Here is a 20470-nt window from a genome sequence, read left to right as displayed (position 1 = left end):
GCTGTTTCCAATTCATAAGTTATCACTTACAGTTAGTGTTAAGAATTTGGTTTCTTAGAATTATGCCTTTTATTTTTTCAGTTTAAAACCTAGTAATGCATTACAGAATATAGGCCTCAGATATACTCATTACAGTAGCATAACAATTTTCTGTGCATTATAAGATCCCCCTTGGGATGTTTCTTTTTAATTTCCTTCTGAATTGCTTATTTTAATCTTTGCAAGCAATTTCAACAAGGTGACATTTTCTAGACTAGTCAGTTGCTGAGGCATTCACCTGGAACAGGAGACAAGTGATGTTAAGCACCTGCTTTGAATCAGTCATGAGAATGATGTGAGCTAGGTTCCACAGCTTCCTTAATGACGTCCAAAGGCATAAAGCACAGACTCCACTGCAGCAATTTTTAGCTTGCTTGCATTTTTGATTTTTTTAAAATGAAGACAAGGCCAGCAAATAGAAGGCAGGAATAGCAGGAAAGGTAATGGGAACAGAAGGGTTGGAAGACCCTAGGGGAGAACCCGGATATGATCTGCTTTAGTGCTCATAGTGTTTCATGGAGGTAATGGCTAGTGCTGAAAGCCATCTTCTTCCTTCACACCCTTTATTGTTGACTACTTTTTGGTATCTCAGAGACAGCAGCAGACTTTACTTTCTGGGGATTTACTACAAGTAAAGTAGGCTGCAGCGTATTTTGCTTGTGTCTTTAAGCTAGACCTTAATCTCTGAGAATAAATGTAAATGGATTGTATAGTGGAACCATGTTTTAAATGCAATTCATTACTATAAAGACTTTTTTTTTTTTTTTTTAATTTAAATACACTTGACAAAATAAATGACTGATATATAAATGTACCAAAACAAGAATTTAGTTGAAAGAGAGATGTTTCTCAATGATATTCTTATATTACAAACGCTTTCTTTGATAACTTCAAGCTTTATAGTTTTTGCTTCGTGCTTCTTTTACAAATACATATATGCAGACATACAAACATATACGTGTGTACGTGTATGTATTCACATTTCTTTCAGAGCTATCAGCAAGTTTTTATATATTTTTTTTAACAGGTGGTCAATAAAAATGTTTTTGGATCCGCTTTCTCAGTCAGAAGCTATTTACTGAATTTGTAAACATATAATAAGCTCCTGTTGTTCTTTAGACAGCATATATTAGGCTCATGCAGAGCAAGGTGCTGACTCTCACTAGTACCCTTGAGGTTGAAGATAGCAGCTTCAGGGTTTCCTGCGGCATCAGTTAGTGCAGTGAGAAATGGGATTTTGATTTCAGAAATGCTTGACTCAAGTCTGCAGTAAACTCTTGCATAACGCTTTGTGATATCTATTCATTGTCTCCTGGAAAATTAACCTTTATTTCTGGGTTCCAAAATGCTAAGCTTCTATGTCATATATTATGCCCATGGTCACATTATTTATTTAAATAACCATTACTAAAAATATTCATATAGCTCCAAATTTAACTTGGAGAAATCCTATATGTTATGTTTAATTCCTTTGCTGATAGGCAATTTATCCTCTAACTGCTCTAAGGGATATGAATGTGGATACAATTTAGTTTTTAACCTGCTGTGCTGAAGTGCTAGATTTAGTTCACAGTCAGTGAATGAGCAAACATATTATTATTTCTTTGTATCTCTGTGTTTATAAATATCATTATCAAGAATCAGATATCAAAATCTGCTGTTTTCAGTCTGTTTTCTCACTCATCTTTGATAAAGTCACAGTCATTAGGTTTGCACTTCTCAAATAGCTTGAAATCTAACACTTCTGAAGATAGATTCTTCAGGAGTCATCATTGTTTAAGTAATTCTTCCCATAATGTGTTCTTTTACGCCTCCACTATTTTTTATTTCCAACCTGTTCTCTTCTAAAAGAAAGCTATTTTAAGATACTGCTTTCAGAAATGTCTTGGGTACTCAGTAACCTGACTGCCAATGAAAGTGCAAAAGATGCATGATCTCTTTTGAAATCAATCCTTGAACTATGTGGTTCCTTTTGAGAATAAGTTGCTGTACAGTACTGTGATCAACAGAGGTCAATATCAAAACTGCACCAGTTTCATCAGAGTCTTTCTTAGTTAGAACTTTCAAGAAACATTGATCACAGCCCTTTCTTTTGTTATATAAGACTTTACATAAAATACATGTTATCATGAGTATAGATATACTATACTTTCTAGATGGACTAGATAGAAAGCTTAGCTCCCTTAAAAAATTAAAATATTAAAATGTAGGTTGTTAGTCCTAGCAGCCATTTCAGAACAAGGCTGGAGCAATACTATGGCTAGATTACATCCCTGCACCCTTGGAATTAACAAATTGTGTGCTCCCTGTTTTTACCTGCTGCTCATACAATTTACGCCCCTGAGGATGTGTTCCATAGAAAGAGAATTGTGTAAATGTGGCACTGAGGACATGGTCTTGACTGATCACAGGAATGGGCTGGCAATTGGACTAGGTGATCTTACAGGTCTTTGTGACTCTATGAGTAGAAATGGAAATCTGTGTTTACATATGGAGAGCTGAAGCCTGACCCACAACATGATTGGTCTCTCGCCCTTCCTAATAATGTTCTCATTTGCTACAGCGAATTGTGTTTGATCTTGCTTATATGCTTTTAGCTCATATAGAAGGAACTTATGGGAGTTTCTGGTGGGGTATTATGGTTCCCTGTTCCTAAGAAGATAGCCAGATTTGTTTGTAATTAATGGGTCTTTTCATTGTGAATCTTGTGCTCAGTCTGTAGAATGAATAACCAGTACAGAAGGGTGTTATTTTCTTTCGTTATTTATTTTTCTTAATTTGGTGAAATGCAATTACATGATTAAGGGAAAAAATTTGATACTATTTTTTGAAGGTTAGTGAAAACACCATTTTTCATATGATGAATTAATCAAAAGTGTTTCAAGAGATCTGTTAGAAGGTTTTAGCAGGGGCATGGTGAATTTTCAGTGTATTTACACAGTTAGAATACAGCTCTAGATTTAAATGCAGTTTGTGTACGTGTTTTCCTTTAGGTGATTTAAGCTTACTTATTCTTTTCAGCAATAATGAATCATTTTGGTGCATTAAGTTGCTCACAAAGAACTGTACTCAGTGTTTCTACAATGCTAGTATTACAATTAATTACAACAAAGTTGTTTCAATACCAACATAAAGCTAATGTTTTCTTTTTTCCTTTTTGGTACTCTAGGGAGCAGTTGTGGAAAGAGAGAAGATGAAAGTTCCTATTCCAAACTTGATTCTCTTGTATGCTACTCTAACTCAGAGCTTGAAGGTTGTGACCAAAAGAGGATCAGGTAAGTAAATCTTTATCTCCTCTTATAATATGTTTTGAAAGAAAAAAACCTTAAAATTAACTAATATACACTATAATGTTGTAGTTGTTTGGAGCTTAATCAAAAAGATTTCTAATTCTGCAGCAAACAATTTAGCAACTTATGTATTAGACTATATTGTATAGTGTGGACTTGATGGAAAATTAAAATAACAGTTCATCTGCTAAAAGAGAATATTGTTGTTTCCCCCACCCCCATTATATCCCCAGTATTGTTTAGCTTACTTAAGGACTTGCTACTGTCATTGAGCTGCTGTACTTTAATGTGAGCAGTTTATCTGTTTGACTACATACTTTATGCTGAAGAATCTCTTGGATATGCAGTTCACATAGCTTTGGCTTAGACTGTTTTTATAATAATTAAAAAGGATTAATCACATTAAATTTAAAACATTTAATAACCATGAAAAATGAATAAGAAAAAACATTTTTGAAGGGGCTACCAGGTGCGTTGTAAAAGAGATTCGTGAAAAAAGGGAAATACAGGTGCCTTTTTGGGAAAACAACAGAGGGTGATATATTTATATATTTGCCCATCGTCTTTCATAGTGTTTCTGCTTATATGTTTAAAAATTAAAAAAAAAAAAAAAAAAAAAGGAATACTGAGACTATGGTTTGGTTTTTTTTCATCATGAAATTCTAACTTCCCCCTCTATTTCTATTTCTTTTTATTGGATAATGGAAAATTTGCTGGCTAATATTTCTGCAAACTCTTTGATCTGCGGGTGTAAAGAAACTAAATCCTTGATGGATGTCTTGATCCCACATTGATAGGATTAATTAATTTTGTTGTAACTGGTTATTTTGCTTTTGTCATTTGATTGCTTTAGGTGGCTTTTGTACTGTTCTAGAAGTCTGGCCTTGATTTATTTATTTATTTATTTTCTTTTTCTTTTATCTGTTTCCAGCTGGAGTTTGCTGCCAGCAATACTTGTAATAGTAAAGAGATGCTTAGGGAGATCTTTGTACATCTTGGGCAACAGTTGAAATAACATCTTGCATTTTCAATAGATTCTACTTGTAACATATGAAACTACTTCTATTTTCAATGTTTTAATGACTGAGGGAAGGAAAGTAAGGAGTACTACTCTAATCTTAAAATATTTCTCAGTCAAGACTTGAGACTATGATATATTTAAGCTCAAGAAGTCCGGATTCTGTTCACTATGTGCAGAACAAAGGAGCTGGTGATGAGATGATGTATTTGCAACATGACGTCTACCTAGACAGAAATCATTTGATGTTGTTCTTTTTGATCACAGTTGAGCATTTGTGAGCTTTCAGGTGAGGTTCCTTAATCCAAATGTAGTTTATACAGTATCAATCCTCTTGAAGTAATTTTTACCATGATAGCCTTTTTAAAAAGAAGCAAAAAAGCAGCCAGTTATAAAATACTTGCCACTTCAATGTGACAAGAATAAAAACTCAAGTTTTCGTTGCATTTTATTTCATTCTTTTTGTTTGTATCATCTTTCTGAGATTAACCAATTGAAGGAAAATGGTTAAATATTCATTTAAATGTCTGTTTGGGAAAGCCATGTAATTGATGTTCAGACAAAGAAAAGAAGGCTTTTAGGAAACAAGATTCATTTATGCGTACTGTGAAATTATTTTTTTCTTCCTGGAGGTAATCTACTTATAGTTATATGTAAGGAAAAAAAAAACATATAGTATAACATGCCACTATCAGTGGCAGTGTATGGTGAGGTTTATATATATTTAATATGTGCATTGCATTCTGCCCCATGGATCAAAAGTTTGTCTGTGTCTTACTTTTATTCTTTACTGTGTCTCTTGGAATCTCATTATATATGACTCAAGTGTGATTTTATTTCAAAGTTGAATGCAGCTGTCCTTCTCCTATTTCTTTAATAAAGATTGAATGTGACAGCAAAATAGAAAACTGTAATGCTTTAATATAGACAATTTTTGAATGAAAACAAGAAAACATAAGTGAACCTTTCATTTGGAATTTATTGTGACTTAATTTTGGAAGTATAATGAATCAAGACTAAACCAAAATTGAAGCATGATGTAAATGTTATTTTTAATTGAAGAAGTAGAGGCTTTAAAACAATATCTTTTACATACATTTTTAGAATAATGATTTTTATTTTTTTTTTTCATAGTAACTGAGTATTTGCTTTTAATGGTGTCATGCCACCCACTTCTACCCTCTCCTATGATAGTATATTTTCATAGTGACGTAAATATGGAGAAATAACAGCTATTTTTTTACAGATATATTACTTTTGCTGTTAGGTATCAAAACAGTGTATTAAGAGTGAAGAAGTTGTTGCACTGATATTCTCAATGATTGTCTTTACTGTGGCTGGTTCTTTCTTATTTTTGTTGAGCTTATTTCTAAATATCAAATCTGAAACAAATTTAATGTTTCTCATATATTTGACCTCTCTCTCTTGTGTTTAAATGAGATCTATTCTTTAAAATATGCCTTCTCTTTACTTCTGGTTGTATTTCTTCTTCTAGGGTCATTTTCTGTAAGGTTCTTATCAGCTATACTAAAAAGATAGTGATTAGTAAATATAAGTCTGAGTTTCCTTATCTGGTATGTATGCATTTCTAGTCACTGTTCTGATCTGTCAAAAATATGAAAACCTACCTTCAGAAAATTGGTGAGGATTCATATCATGCCAAAAATGTGAAAGTATTTGCAGGTTCAAATTCTGTTTATTATTTAATGGATAACAATTCTGACTATCTACTAGCATTCAGCATTTAAGTTACATCCCATAATTTTATTCTTGTCTGTGATTCTTGTTGACTGAAAAAGCAACAGTGGTGTAAGAGAAGGTTTAGATTATGCTGCACTGGTCCAAACATTTGGTCATAAGAGTTGTCGTTATGCTAAACATTTGAATGATATTATTTAGAGTCAAACTGGATCTTTCATAAACAGTAGAGCAATTACAGACCTGTTCTACCACTGTGTGGTATTCATCAGTTAAATATAGTACGTGCGCGTAGGGAAAGGTATTATTGATATATTTATTAGATGTTCATTAAAACGTATTTAAGTTAGCTGGCTCGTAGTTGTGTGACATACTCATGTAACACTTCAAATTTTATATTTGATTCTGTTTCTATCTGACAAAACATCCATCAGATATTTTCTGATTATTAAAATACGTTTCTATAAGGCAGTGAACGATTTTGAATGACTCTAACATAAAATGGATTTATTTTACATTTTGAGTACTTAGTAACTGTTTTTTATTACGTAAAAATGTCTTTTTGTAATAGTTTTATTAATATGTACAAACAATGGAATAAACATATTCCTATATATCCAAGTGTGCGAGTAAGTAAGGCTGAAACACATCTAAACTTTTCCTGTCAGTTTTATTTGAATACACAACTCTAAGTTTTAATGCCTTGTCAGGCAAGGAGGAAAAGATCCCTCATCTTTAGCTTTGCCATTCCAAACACTGACTTAGAAGCACTACTTAACGGCTTTTTGATGTATCTTGCTTACATTTCTAAAGGTTTTCCTTCTGCAATTTTTCTTCGAATTATCCTATATTAGCTTGAACTAAGTGGATTATTTTATCCATTCCTTTTACTTCCTGAGTAAAAAAATGTTTCTTAAAGGCTGTTCTTCTCAGACCAAGTGATATATGACTGCTAACTAGTTGCAAATAAAATTTTTTTTGCATATTAACTACCTAATATTCACCAAACAGGCTAGGAAAGGGAGCTTCTGTAAGATATTATTCTTTTCCATCATTGTCTCAAGCTTGCTGAGGACACAGATGGACAGTCCAGGCAGGTCTAGCTCAAAGATGGCAAAATCTTATGTCTGAAGATTTGCAGGTCAAGGCCAACAAGAGTGAGATAAACACAGCTTAATGGCCAGGCAGCAGTTGGTAGAAGAGGGATTAAAAAAAAAAAGGGACTTACAATCATGAGGACAGGTCTCTGACATCTGATTCCTCGTGACGTGATGCATGCTGAAGAAGATGATGTGTCTGACATCACATGCTTCACGATGTGATGCCTGCCTGCTGATGACTTCTTCTGGGTCTACTACCTGAGGCCTGCCGCTTCCTCCCAGACTTATTCTGTTGCTTTACCTGCTTGCTGCCCAAGGCCAGCCACACTGCTGCTTTCCCCCACTGTGTTTTTGCCTCAGACCATCGGAACAGCTTGCAGCAGGACGCTGCTGGATCCTGGTGGTGACTATCCTCACTTTACGCAATTCTTGTTTCAGTCTTTTCTATCGCCCACTTTCCCTTCCCCATCAACCTAATTTGGAATAATCACCAGCCTCCCCTTCCCCATCTCCCTGATTGATTAAGATTTGTAATAAACTGGTTGAACCAACATTTGAATCGTTGTTTCTTAATCTCATGTTGAGTGTACATATATCAAAGAACTTCTCCCTTTGATAAATTGGAGCGAGATAGCTTCTTACTGATCCATGCAGATTTCTTCTCTGTAAGTTAAATAAAATACTAGAATATACCATTCCATCTTGTGATTTTTATTTATTTATTTATTTTTACCAAGGTTGCTGAACAGACAGAGGATTTGTTTTTAGCATTAAATAATTTTCAAAAGGGGTGGGAGGAAAGAGGGGGAAAAAGTTTATTTAAAAAAAAACAAACAAAGAAATATATTTTACACATTTTAACCTCACTGTATAATTAGGCAATTAGGATATTGACATTTTAGACACTAATAGCAATTTAATGTCATCTTGTATCAAAAAAAGTAGAGAGTTCTTACTGTTTTCTGTTTTCCACTGTTTTTCTGCTGATTGTGTCATGTGGAGTTAATGAAGGAGCCGTATTCTGTGCTCAGTTATGTGAAGGGAAATCTTGTCATATTTATTCTATGATGGAGATCAAATTTAACTGAGAGGGCAGTCTCTCCCATGATGGTTTATCAGGAGATGTACAGGGTCCATATCATTATTATGAGTTTGAAGTCTTCAGATGTATTATTCATGTAGGAAAAATAGTTTTTTCTCTTTTTAATGCATAGTACTTTTTTGTCTGAGCTATGAGTAATGAACATGGGTGGTTGTAGCCATACTCATATGGAGTATTATGAACTTCATGAAAACAAGAAGTCAAATTTCGACTTTGCAACCTTTGTTGAGTTTTCTTAATTTTAGTTTGCCTTGTAGGAGCTATTTAAAGTAGATAATTTAAATTCAAGGTGTTCAAGGTGCTTTTTTTTTTTTTTTTTTTGTAGGACTAGGGAACAGAATGGAAATATATATCAAAAAATCAAGTAATTATTTTGCTTGACTGATTTTGTACACTTTAACAACCATTAATAGGCATTTTACTAAATTATGGCCCTTTGAATTTTTAGGAATGATTTCTTACATAAGTCTATTTATAATACTAGTTATATAGTGAATATGTCAGTACAAATGAGATTCTTGTTTTCTTTTTCTAAAACATTTCCTTTAGCTGGAAACAGAACAAATGATCTTAGCAATGTTGGCCTTAGCATCAAGAAAGCCAAGGTTTTTTTTACCTTGTGACAAATACCATAATGAGTGTTCTACAACTGATAATAAATAATATATAAATGCATAGTACAAATCACCTTAGCTATATGCAATGAATTTAACTATGATATTCCAGACAGCCTTGAGAACACTTTCAAAGGAAAAATACGTGTTACGTTTGGTTTAATTGCTTGTACCTAGAACTTGAACTATCTCCATTCTATTATAAAGCAGGTAATAACAATTAAAAAAAATCTATAATCCAGGTTATCTGGATTTTAGTTTTTTGAGAAATTCTACACAAATTACAGAACAGGAATCTGGTACCCATTATTTGAGTATCTGTGTATCTTTTGTTGTTGTTGTTGTTGTTTGTTTTTTTGAGACCTGGTAACCCAACTGCATATTAATATATAACTGCCATTCTATTCTTCTGAGCATCTTTCTATCAGTGGTGTCTTTCTGTTTTTCATTCGGCTGTAGTTTGTTTGCCTCAGCATTTTCTTTTGGAATCTAGTCAAAAGGAAATTAGTTCATACTGAATCTGATATTCACTGAATAGTAATCAGATGGTTCAAAAATTAAATGAGGAGATGTTAATATATTTTTTATTTCTTGTTGTTTTTTAGGTTTTTTTTTCTGCACAATTTATAGACTCATGCGTGGTACTCCCAGTACACTGAGGTTGGAGCAAAGCATTTACAATGATTAAGAGACAAGTTTCTTGTGGAGCACAGGAGTTTGTGTCAATTAATATTAATGGCCTCTAGCTGTTGTTTACACTGTTACAGTATGTTAGTTTTCCATTATTAATTGATGGGTCTTTTGGCCTTTTGGGTGGTAACACAGAAGCTAAGCCTGTCCATGTCTATCTGACATGTAAGATTAACTTCTATGAGTGAGGAGTCTTCTGCAGTTGAACAATTAAAACTACTATCACTGCTGTGAAAATCCTTTTTCTCTGTTTAGTGACAAGAAACAGAAAGATGGCATGGTTAAGTCCTAAGCAAAGATGAACATACCTTATTGGATTTAGGGGATTCAGGAGGACAATCTTACTTATACCATTACCTTCTTAAGAAATTAACAGTATTTTATATGAAGACTGTTTCAAAGTACTTGCTTTGAATTGGCATCATAATACTCAATTCTGTATGTGAAACTGAATGGGGAAAACAGTGAACCACTTTTCTTTTTGAGGCAAAAGGGAGAGAAAGATCAAGGGTGCACCTTATGTAGACGGCAGAAGTATCCACCTCCCCATTCTACAGCCAAAACTAGCAATGTGGTTTACTCCAGGTTTTATATGATCCTTGCCAAGGAAAAAGTCAGGTTTTTTTTCCTTTGTATGTAAATCATTGGAGAAAGAAGTTAACAATTAATGTATATAGTAATATTAGTGTACAGTTCTAAACTTATTTCTGTGTTTATGCTAGTTGTACATGGAAGGTGTGCATTTTCTTTAAAGGAATGTTTCTTTTCAATACTGAGGGCTTCTTTTGCTACAGAATGCTGCATATGTCACAATTGGTAAGAACTGATTTTCAACAAATAGATTTTATTTCACAACTCTGAGGAATAATCTTGTTGGGAAAACCAGTGGTTTTGTTAGTGATCTTCAACAGATGTGTGCTATGGTATGTGCAGTCTGGCTCTACTAGACTTCATCCACATGGTCTATGGAAAGGACACTGCAGTATGTCAAGATGTGAAGCAGTGATGCAGTTTGTTGACTAAGTGGGAGTTAGGAGCTGTATTATTAGGAAAGTAGCCAATATACTTCTGAGCCTCTAGAGGATCTAGGTGATTAGAAATGACTGCATCACCGACACAGACCCTTTGTGATGCATTTCATATTTTGGAGATGGTGACTGTTACTTGTTCTATGAGGATTTATGAACAGGATGGCTGACATTTTAAAATAGTTATATGACCTTTTATTGTTGCTGGGATCCATACCAGTACTATCCAGAGTCCGAAGAGATGGTGAATAGTATCATGGTATGTGAAAAGATTGTGTAGAATCAAAACTGTAGGTCAGTGTTTTATAGTACACTGTACATATTTATAAATGAATAATAATAGTAAAAAGACAAAATCTAAAGCCAAGAGGACAGCATAGATATTCTTATGTAGTTTGTTCACTTGAGTTTTAGTGGCTATTTAGAATGACTCTGCTTCCACAGTCCCTGTTGACTGTAGGGAATTGTTAACAGCAGTTTTGCTGATTGGCATCTGTTGGCTAGTGGCCTAGAAGATGTAAAGGAACAAGTGACCTTTGATCAGAAAATTTATTTATTTGAATATTACGCTGTCACTTTTATGTAGAATAATGACTGTGGAGAGTAAGGAGACTGAAAACCCTGAAGGACAAGTAATGACCGTGTGATAGATTAATCTTTTTTATTTAAGTGTAGTCAGCTGTGAAATATTAAAATAAAGAAATAAGAGTCGTGATAATAAGCTTTGCCCATTAGAATATGTTTTGTTGGAACACATAAAGCAAATTAAAATTGATGAAATATCCTAGATTAAAATGCTTACTGCTTTGTTCCTTCTGAAAGACTGAGGGAGAAAGCACTATCCATGTGGCATGCACAAAGACTTGTCAAAAATAGCTAAGCATGAAAAGAGGAGGCTCTCCTTTAGGCTCCTGGACTGAATTCTTTGGCCATTCTTGCTCAAAGTAGTTTTTCCTATTATGGTCAGATGTGCAATATGCAACATCTGACGTTACCGTAAGATAAAAACAATAAAAATAAAAATCTGTTTTTCAAAAGAGTTTTTGTGTTTCTATTGGGTTTGTGTTGTTGTTTTTTTTTTCCTTCTTCTTCTTTTTTTTTTTTTTTTCCTTTTTTCCCCACTGTGATGGTAAATTACAACATAGTCATGTTATTTGAAAGTTGAATGCTCCTGTAGATTGAATGTCTTGCACTAAACACTTAACTCATTTCAGGAAACTGTCAAGTGTATGGATGCAAAGCAGCCAATTGTATAGAAGCACTCTGCAAATTCATATGGAGTACCTCACTTCCACAAATGACTTTTTCATCCTTGGCAGAAAGGAGGGATTTTTCCAGACTTTTAAATCAATTGCAATTCTATTTGAAATAATTCCAACTGATAATTCCCATTTTAATTATAGAGTCATTTAAGTTGAAAAGGACTTAAGATCATCTAGTCCAACCCTGCTGATGCAGGCAATGTCAGCTAGAGCAGCTTGCTCAGCACTACATCCTGTTAAGCACTTTCTTTTTAAGGGAGTTGATGTGAGCCATTTAGATACTATATCTACGTGTCCTACAGTGCAGTCCATGGCCCCCATTTTTCTAATTCAATCTGGTTCATCTTTTGTAGTGATTTGCCTTATCTGTCTTCTGGTGGAAATCACATGTTAAGGATGATACTTCTGAGTTGCTCTAATGTAGAGTTGTGACACTGCAAGGGTATACCTGCAGTTCTTGTCATGTTTTAAAATTTGACTTACCTGGAAGCAGTGTTAGTTAAGATTGCTTGGTTACCTGTTCAGGTTCATTTATTTTTACAGTCAGATTAATTCTTTAAAATTACAAATGTTCATATTCTGTTTAAACTTAAGCCAATAAACAGTTCATGTTAAGCTGCGTGGAATACTGAGTGTCTATATTTGCATGATTTACTGTTCTCCTGTAACATAATTTTTAACTATAGATAGTACTCTCAAATATATAAGAAGCACTATATTTCCTTGCAGGAAAAAATTCTACTGCTGAGCATTCTATGTTCATGCACTTTTATGTATTCACTGTATACTCACTATGATCAGTTCTTAAGTTATGTTTGTGGTATTGTGTAGAATAAAGACAATGGCTGAATAATATTAGAAACCCTAAATATTGGGTCTTAACATCATCAACTTGTAGGAAAATAGCAACATCCTTTGGTTGTCCAGATCAGAAGACTACACCCTGAAGGAAAGCTGATATTTTTTTTAAGGTACGCTTGCCTGAAACCAAATCTTTTGCCAGATGTCCATGACTATATAATCCAAAGTGAATGCTGGAGGCAAAACAAAGAGACAGGCAAGGAACAATGCAAATTCTACCTACCTACCTGTCTGCCTACAAATGTATCCTTGCTGTGAAGAAAGGCCCAATTTTTTCCTAGGGATCCTTGCCCCAGTAGAGATGCTATTAAGCATAAGTGGTTTTATATGTATGGCACCACAAAGAGGAAGTGAAAATACGGAGAGAGACCCTGAGAAACAGAGTCACAGAATGATAGAGGTTGGAAGGGACCTCTGGAGATTAAGTCCAGTTCCCTAGTAAAGCAGGTTTCCTACAGCAGATTGCACAGGAAAGCATTCAAATGGGTCTTAAATCTCTCCATAGAAGGAGAGTGCGCTGTCTCAGTAGGCAGCCTGTTCCAGTTCCTCTGTCACTCTAATAGTAAAGTTTTTCCTCATGCTTGTGGAAATCTGTGTATTCTTGTTTCTGCCTGTTGCCCTTTGTTCTGTTGCTGAAAACTCTGGCACTTTGCAGTCAAATGGCCTGGGCCGAATTTGTTAAGGAGACCAACTGCTTTTTCTCGGAGTGGATTTTGGAAGGTGCCTTCTGCTATTCCATGCCGTCTGTTGTGTTGTCATTCCACTGACTGCGTAAGACCATTCTGTGCACTTTCCAACAGTTGCATTTTTGCACTATAGATTTATTTTTGCCCTTGGCAGAAGTCTATTAAATATATTTTACATTTTTTTGTAATCAAACTTTAAGCATTCAATTTCTAGGAAATTGAGTAAGGATCAGTAACATTTCTGAGACAATCATTCAGCAGAAAAAATCGGTTTTATTTATCTTACAAATACGCATGCATTCATTTTATATTTTACCACCAGTAGAATGGGGCTGCTAAAGAATGAAATTGTAAGAAATTTACAACAAAGACTAAAATTCATGGAAGAAATTGGGGCAAATCATATTTGTAAAAAATGTGGGTGTTTTTTTTTTTTGTTTTGTTTTTTGTTTTTTTGTTTTGTTTTTGTTTATGTTTTTTTTTGTTTTTTTCCCCTGACAAAAGTAGTTGTCGTGGAGAGAGGAGAAAAGGAGCAAACTGAAATGACTGAGCCAAAATATTGCCCATAACTTAATGCATTCAAATACAGAGCATTAAACTTGCATAAATTTAGTTTCTTGATAGATCTGTAGTGAGATTTTTTTCTGTGCCATCATTTAACACCTTTATCTACTGTCATTACTTCTGAGAACCTCAAGTATGAATACATACTCTTTTCCAGCTCTTGTATAGTACCCAAATGCTTAGTCATGGATTGAAGTATGAATGTAACAAAAACTTGCAAGAACCTATGGAGGAAAAAGGAAAAGCCATAAGCATTATTTTCCATGTAAACTACTTTGGAAACACATGCCTCATCTGCAGTCTAGACAGTCTTAACAGATGAGTTCTAAGCACTTAAATTAATACGCCACTTAGAAGTATTTAGACTTGTGCTGGGTAGATTTCAGAATTCAGTTTATCAGAATTCAGATTTGGTGAGGCCAAAACAGAAGTTTGGAGAATAGCATTGCTAATAGTCAATTACTCTGTTGCTGTATTAGGCATTAAAGTGCAACATCACACAGAACAGTTGCTGGAAGGTGAAAAACAGTTCTTTTTTACTAAACCAGAAAATTCAGAATGAGAGCACAAAAGAGCTCTAAGAAAAATAGTTTCCATTGCTTTTGGTATTTGGGATTAGAATGGGTGATACTTTTTTATCTATTGCACCATATTTTTGTTATTTGATTATATAATTTCCATAAAAAACACTTGAAAATTACTTATGCATGAAGGTAGAGATCTGAGATACAGAAAACCTGGTTTTTATTTCTCAGTTTTTTAAGGAAAGCTGATCTGTGACAAGCACTGCTAACTGTTCATAAATTTTATTGATCACCATGAAAGAGCCACCAATTGTTTCTGTTAGCTGATTATTACTTTTTTACATTATTGAGTTAAATTATCAGAAGTCTGTGCAATAGGATAAATAGTATGAGGTTATTTAACAGACATTAGTTTTTTCACATTGTCATTTTAACAACCTACAGATTTTTCAGTATAAGAGTTTACCTCAACAGTACACCAACATGCAAAAGGTCAGTGCCTCCCTTCCACTGCTGACAAAGACATAAGCTGCTATTAAAAAAAGGTAACTTTTAGATGGTAGAACAGTGACTGAATTCCAATGTCATTACACTTCCCCAGTGCCTAGAGAAGTTGTAAGGTCTTCAAAATAAGATTCAAATAAAAAGCGACTGTTGTTTCCATTGTCTGACTAACATCATGCCATAGGACAAAATTGAAGTAATTGAAACTTTTTTCATATTTAACCAGCTATTTAACTTGCTTTATTCACTTGTGATGTTGTATCATTTTGCCAGTGGTAAGTAATACTTGTGTAATATACCTGCATTTCAGAGTAGGTCATGTGAGGTCATAGATGTAGAAAAAGAACGTGTTTTGTGTATGTTTGGTATTGAAGTAAGTTATGCTAAAATATTTCTGAGTTGATTCCAACTCTAGAATAGGTGCTGCACTTAGGTTTTCTGATAACTAATACATAAAAATGCTGTTTCTTTCCAGGGGAATGATTCTATTTCCAACTCTTCTTGAAACATATAATTCTCTAGAGTTGTTTTCTCACTGTTAATATACTGTGTGTTTAAGATGTCTAAAATTTCACTTTCTGATAAGCCTAGGTATGAGGTTCAAAGAAAATACTGAAGCCTTGTTTTAAGACTCCAGAGCTAATAACTTAGTGGAAAGGTTAGTTTCTTAGTTGTTCTGTTTTTGATCTTTCTCTAAAAGCTAGCTGAAAGAGAGAAGTACTTTTCATTATCACAGAATCACAGAATCACAGAATTGTAGGGGTTGGAAGGGACCTCTAGAGATCATCAAGTCCAAACCCCCTGCCAAAGCAGGCTCCCTACACCAGGTCACACAGGTAGGTGTCCAGGCAGGTCTTGAATATCTCCAGAGAAGGAGACTCCACCACCTCCCTGGGCAGCCTGTTCCAGTGCTCCGTCACCCTCACTGTAAAGAAGTTCTTCCACACATTTGTGAGGAACATCCTATGCTGTAGTTTCATCCCATTACCCCTATACTCCAAGACTATTTACCATTTCATTCTTCCATACAGAAACATAAGGTTAAAGATAGAATAAGGCTGCATATAAGGTTCTTATATGTCCCAGTGGTGAGAAACTTCAGCAAGGGCTTGAAAGGTAACCAGATATTGGCAATTGTGAGCAATAGTGGGAAACTGCTGTCTCACACAGATAATTTCCTGCATGACTGTAGGCAATGAAGCAACTGCCTTCTTCTATCCAAACGCTGTTCCTGGAGATTTTGTGCTTAAGTACTGAATCCTGTTGAGCAGAACTGTAATTTTATTTAAACTGAAAATCAAGTTTAGCTTGTTTTCTAATACACAGTTGCAAGTATTAGTAATATATGGCAACTCCTGTTGTGCCATACAGTTTTGAAAAGATGCAATTCTCTCTTTTTTTTTTTTTCTTTTTTTTTTTTTGCTTGTGACAAAGATGATTTGTTAACCTCCAAAAGTTTTACAATCCATTTCTTTTTCTACTTGTAATTACTTCAAAGTAATTAATTTAATTTGTGCTTTACTGGGTTGCTTTCATTAATAGTTTCAGACTATTTAAAGACTCAGAGGGGCAGCCTTAGTCTGAAGAGAACCAATGAAATTACTTCAAATCAGCTGATTGTAACAGCCTCGTTACTGTTTATTTGACATCAGTTACTGTAAGAGTTTATTTCAGATGCTGGAATATCTTGGAAACATTACTACTTATCTTGAACAATGTAAAAATATAATTTACCTATTTTCTTCAGTATCGTTAAGCATAGTGAATACATTCCCTCACAAAATTTTTGATTAGGGGAACATTAGCTTACCAAATCTAGTACTTCCACTAAGAACATGTTTTAAAGCAACCCAAACTTAAAACTCTGTTTTCAATCTATCATGATAATTACTTAGATTTTAATTAATTGTATATTAATAGTCTGTAATTTTTCAGATCTACTCTAGAGTCCTTTCTTGGGTTTTCTCTCATTTCTATCCATCAATGCCTCTTTCCAACAACCCAGCTCCTCTAGCAAATTTCCCTCTCTACTTTTGTGCTGTTACTAAGCTTCTCAACTTGATGATCTCTTTGCACAGACTGTCCTTCCTCTAACTTTTTTTCACGATCACCACTGTTGACTATCAGATTATCCAGGAATCTTTAAGATATGTTCTCAACAGTTCAAATTGAAGGACCATAGTAGATTTTTTCTTTTGCCACTTTATTCCTTCGCTTCAGAGGAAGAAAGAAAATGGCAAATGACTCCACGATTAGCCTTCAGAAATGATCCATATATTTCAAAATAGCTGCAACTTTCTGCTTTCTCCCAATAATTGATTTTAGCATTGTATTGCTTTTATTAAGCACAGAAAGCACAGTGGTTGAACTCTGTTATTTCATGAAATGTCCTAAGGGCATAGAAATTCAGATACACAGCTGAGTCACAGCTCCTGTGTCACTGTTGCTTTGGGCAAGGAGGGTGGTAATTTGCTGATGGCCCAATTTTACTAGCACAAAATTTCCATTCTCTGCCATTTCTTCCTGTCATTACCACTTCAATTCTTTGGCCAGGAAATGCTCCCTGATCCAAACTTTCAACAGACTGCACAAAGACTGAAGGGAGTTTAATCTTGAGAAAATGTCTTGTTCAGTAATGATTGAACCCATCACTTTTAAACTCTTTCCAATAGAGACTCTACTATGTTTAGACACTTAAATATCCATATTAAAAAAATGACAAAGTTTTCTCTGCAGTTCAGCTAGATCATGGATGAATGCTAACTTCCACAATTTTTCTATGTTTAAGTCAGTTTCTGATCTTTACAGAGAGACTAAGTTTCATTCTTTGTTTACTAAACCATCACGTACAGCATGAAATCAGTGCAGCTTTGGACTAAGCCCAGTTCACTGCTTTAAAAGCAAAATGCCCTTTTAGATGGAAAGTGTCAGAAATCATTCTGAAATTTCATTCAGTTGTTCTTGTTTCTCTGTGTATGGTTGTATACCTCTTAATTTATTTTGCTGTGTTGTGCTACACATCCCTGATATGTTCAGATTTTTCTCCTGTAATGTTTTGCTTTTTGTTGAGATAGATTCTGTTATGTGGGACACTTTTATTTCTTCTGACTTTTGCTTTTCAACATATCTAGAATATGTTAGTAGTTCAAAAATGGAATAACTTGTCAGGCTGTTGGCAGAGGGGACTGGCAGGCCAGCAATCAAACTGTAAGTAATGTTTGGGTTTAATTCAAAATCATAGTATCTAATTAAGAATGCTGTCATCTTAAATCTAAGTGAATAGGACTCAAGTTTCAAATGGGTGTTAATATCACAGAGATTTTCAGATATCACAGAGATATTTTCAAATCTTTTACTTTCTTGAGTATATCAAAATTTCAATTTGTTGCTATGCAGTTTTATATAACTAAGTAATGGATTTACACAGTCATCCTTCAGCTGAAAACAAGCTCTACAAAATACTTGGAGACAAAACTAATAATACTGAAAGTTATATGTTACATATTATTTTGGAGTTGAATACTTACCAGTTTAAATAACTCTGATAGAATATTTCTCTGAAATATTTCATTCTTTTTTGATGTTGGAACTTGTAATATGGAGATAAAATTAGCACCAACTAAGAAATTGCTGTACAGTAGTTTCTAATGATAAAGATGCCAGACCATTTAGACTGTGTATTCAGCAGAGCAGGGAAGAAAAGATAAGAAAGGCTGGAACATAGATTTGGTACTAAACATGTGGTTTTATAAAAATTGCTGTGACTACCACATTCAACACGACATATGAAACTAAAATGCTTTAAGTTTGCCTAAAACCAACAGAAAAAGTCTCTGGACGCCAAGCAGTGGAGGCTTTTTGGAGGTACTGTTGACTACTATCAGCAGCATAGGACCAGTTTAGACCTGTTCAAGGCTACAAAGGCTAAGAGAATCCCTGCAATAGACTTCTAGTTCAACGGGGAACATTGCAGATCATCTCAAACTACTTCCCAGCATCACATAACAAATCCAGTCTGTATCAGTGCCAGTGTCAAAGATTTCATGAATGGTTGGCTCTCCTACACTCCAAAATTTAGCTGGTTTATGTAACTATTTGATTGTTGGGAAAGACAACACATTTCTTCCATTATGCAAGAGAGGAGCAGATACCAGTCCTGTTAATTCAGTCTTACTTTTCATTTTTCATCAGAAATGTGAGTACCACTAGCATTTTTTTAAAAACGCATGTAACACTGATTCATTGCCTTTATGAAACTTCTAATGATGGTGAAGTTTTTCTGGGTAATATGTTGCAATATTTCATCTCAGCATACCAAGAAAAAAATGAATGTTTTTTTTACTCCAATCTTTGGACTGCACTGCATGTTGCTTCCTGTTTCTTTTACCCAGTCAGGAATAGGCTATTAAATACATTTGTGGCTTTGTTCAGTTGCAGTTCTTCGAGTTTGCTTGCTATGAATATATGATATTTTCCCGGACTGTAATTATGTAATAACCTACACCCATTCCTGCTTGCTTGAATGAAGTATTCAGAAAGTGAAGGGAAGATCAAAATCACTTAAAATATCTCATTTTAGTTATCAGTTTTTCAAAGCCTCGGAAGTTGACTTTAAATTTTTAAAATCCATGTTCTCTTCAAAAGGTTGAGAAATTAAGTCAACACTTTCATTTTTCTTTGGTTACTTAATTAATCCATCTTTGAAGTAAGCATGTCTACAGAGTTGTCACTAAAAGCAAAGTTTTTGTATGAACAGAATTATTTAAATTCTGGTTCTGAAAAATGGAAAATAAACCACCTCTGCAAAAAAAGCTCATTCTTTTTTGGAAACAGTACTTGTGTTTATAAATGTCTGAGCACTGCAACTCTCTTCATAGTGTGCTACCATGTGTAAAATTGCAATAGGTTTTAAACCAGTTCAGATTTGTGTCAATTGTGCATCCTCAGCATGTTACTTCACAGTGTTGATTTTGGTGTTTTCTGATCTGTACAGTCTTCTCTCAGTGCATTTGGAAGAAATAGCACATATTGAATCCAGTTCTGTAATGTTACAGAACAATGAATAGTAGAAGGCTTTTACTGATCCATCTTTACCTCTCCTATCTTTCTTCTTCCCTTAACTCTTCCTATTATAGGAAGTTTAACTTCATTTTTCCCAACATAAACTTTATAGATGTGTACCTTGAAGTTTCTAGAAGAATAGATCTGTATGTGAATACTACTTTCATGTATATGAGTGAAAACAGCAAGATAATTCTTGATAAGGTTGATGCCTGCTTAATCTGGGAATAAAGAAAATGCAGTTGAACTCTCACAGAAGTTTTGCAGAAGAAAATTTGAAAGGTTCTAGTTGGAGGCAGGTCACCAAAGGAAACAATTTGTGCACTTGTGTGTATAATAAATACTTGAAATGTAATATGAACTAATCAAAGAACTGTTTGAAATATGATTTTGGTCATAAGTAAAATAAGGTATGATTTATTCAGATAT

The 20470-nt window shown here is 34.3% G+C and overlaps 1 protein-coding gene across 2 annotated transcripts in view; it reads left to right on the top strand.

Annotated features, from left to right (window-relative positions):
* The window catches only part of IL1RAPL1 (interleukin 1 receptor accessory protein like 1), a 667444-nt gene that overhangs the window by 77148 nt on the left and 569826 nt on the right, over window positions 1-20470 (top strand). Inside the window, exon 2 of one of the 2 annotated variants that reach the window (XM_015885202.2) lies at window positions 3209-3314. In XM_015885202.2, coding sequence (XP_015740688.1) covers window positions 3233-3314 — 82 coding nt within the window. In that variant the 5' untranslated portion in view covers window positions 3209-3232. Of the gene's footprint in view, window positions 1-3208; window positions 3315-20470 lie in introns of those variants that run through there. The other variant, XM_032440904.1, reaches the window with a different exon arrangement.

This window comes from Coturnix japonica, chromosome 1 (assembly GCF_001577835.2).
Source record: "Coturnix japonica isolate 7356 chromosome 1, Coturnix japonica 2.1, whole genome shotgun sequence".
Lineage (NCBI taxonomy): Eukaryota > Metazoa > Chordata > Aves > Galliformes > Phasianidae > Coturnix > Coturnix japonica.
This window is presented reverse-complemented; position numbering and strand designations above follow the sequence as displayed.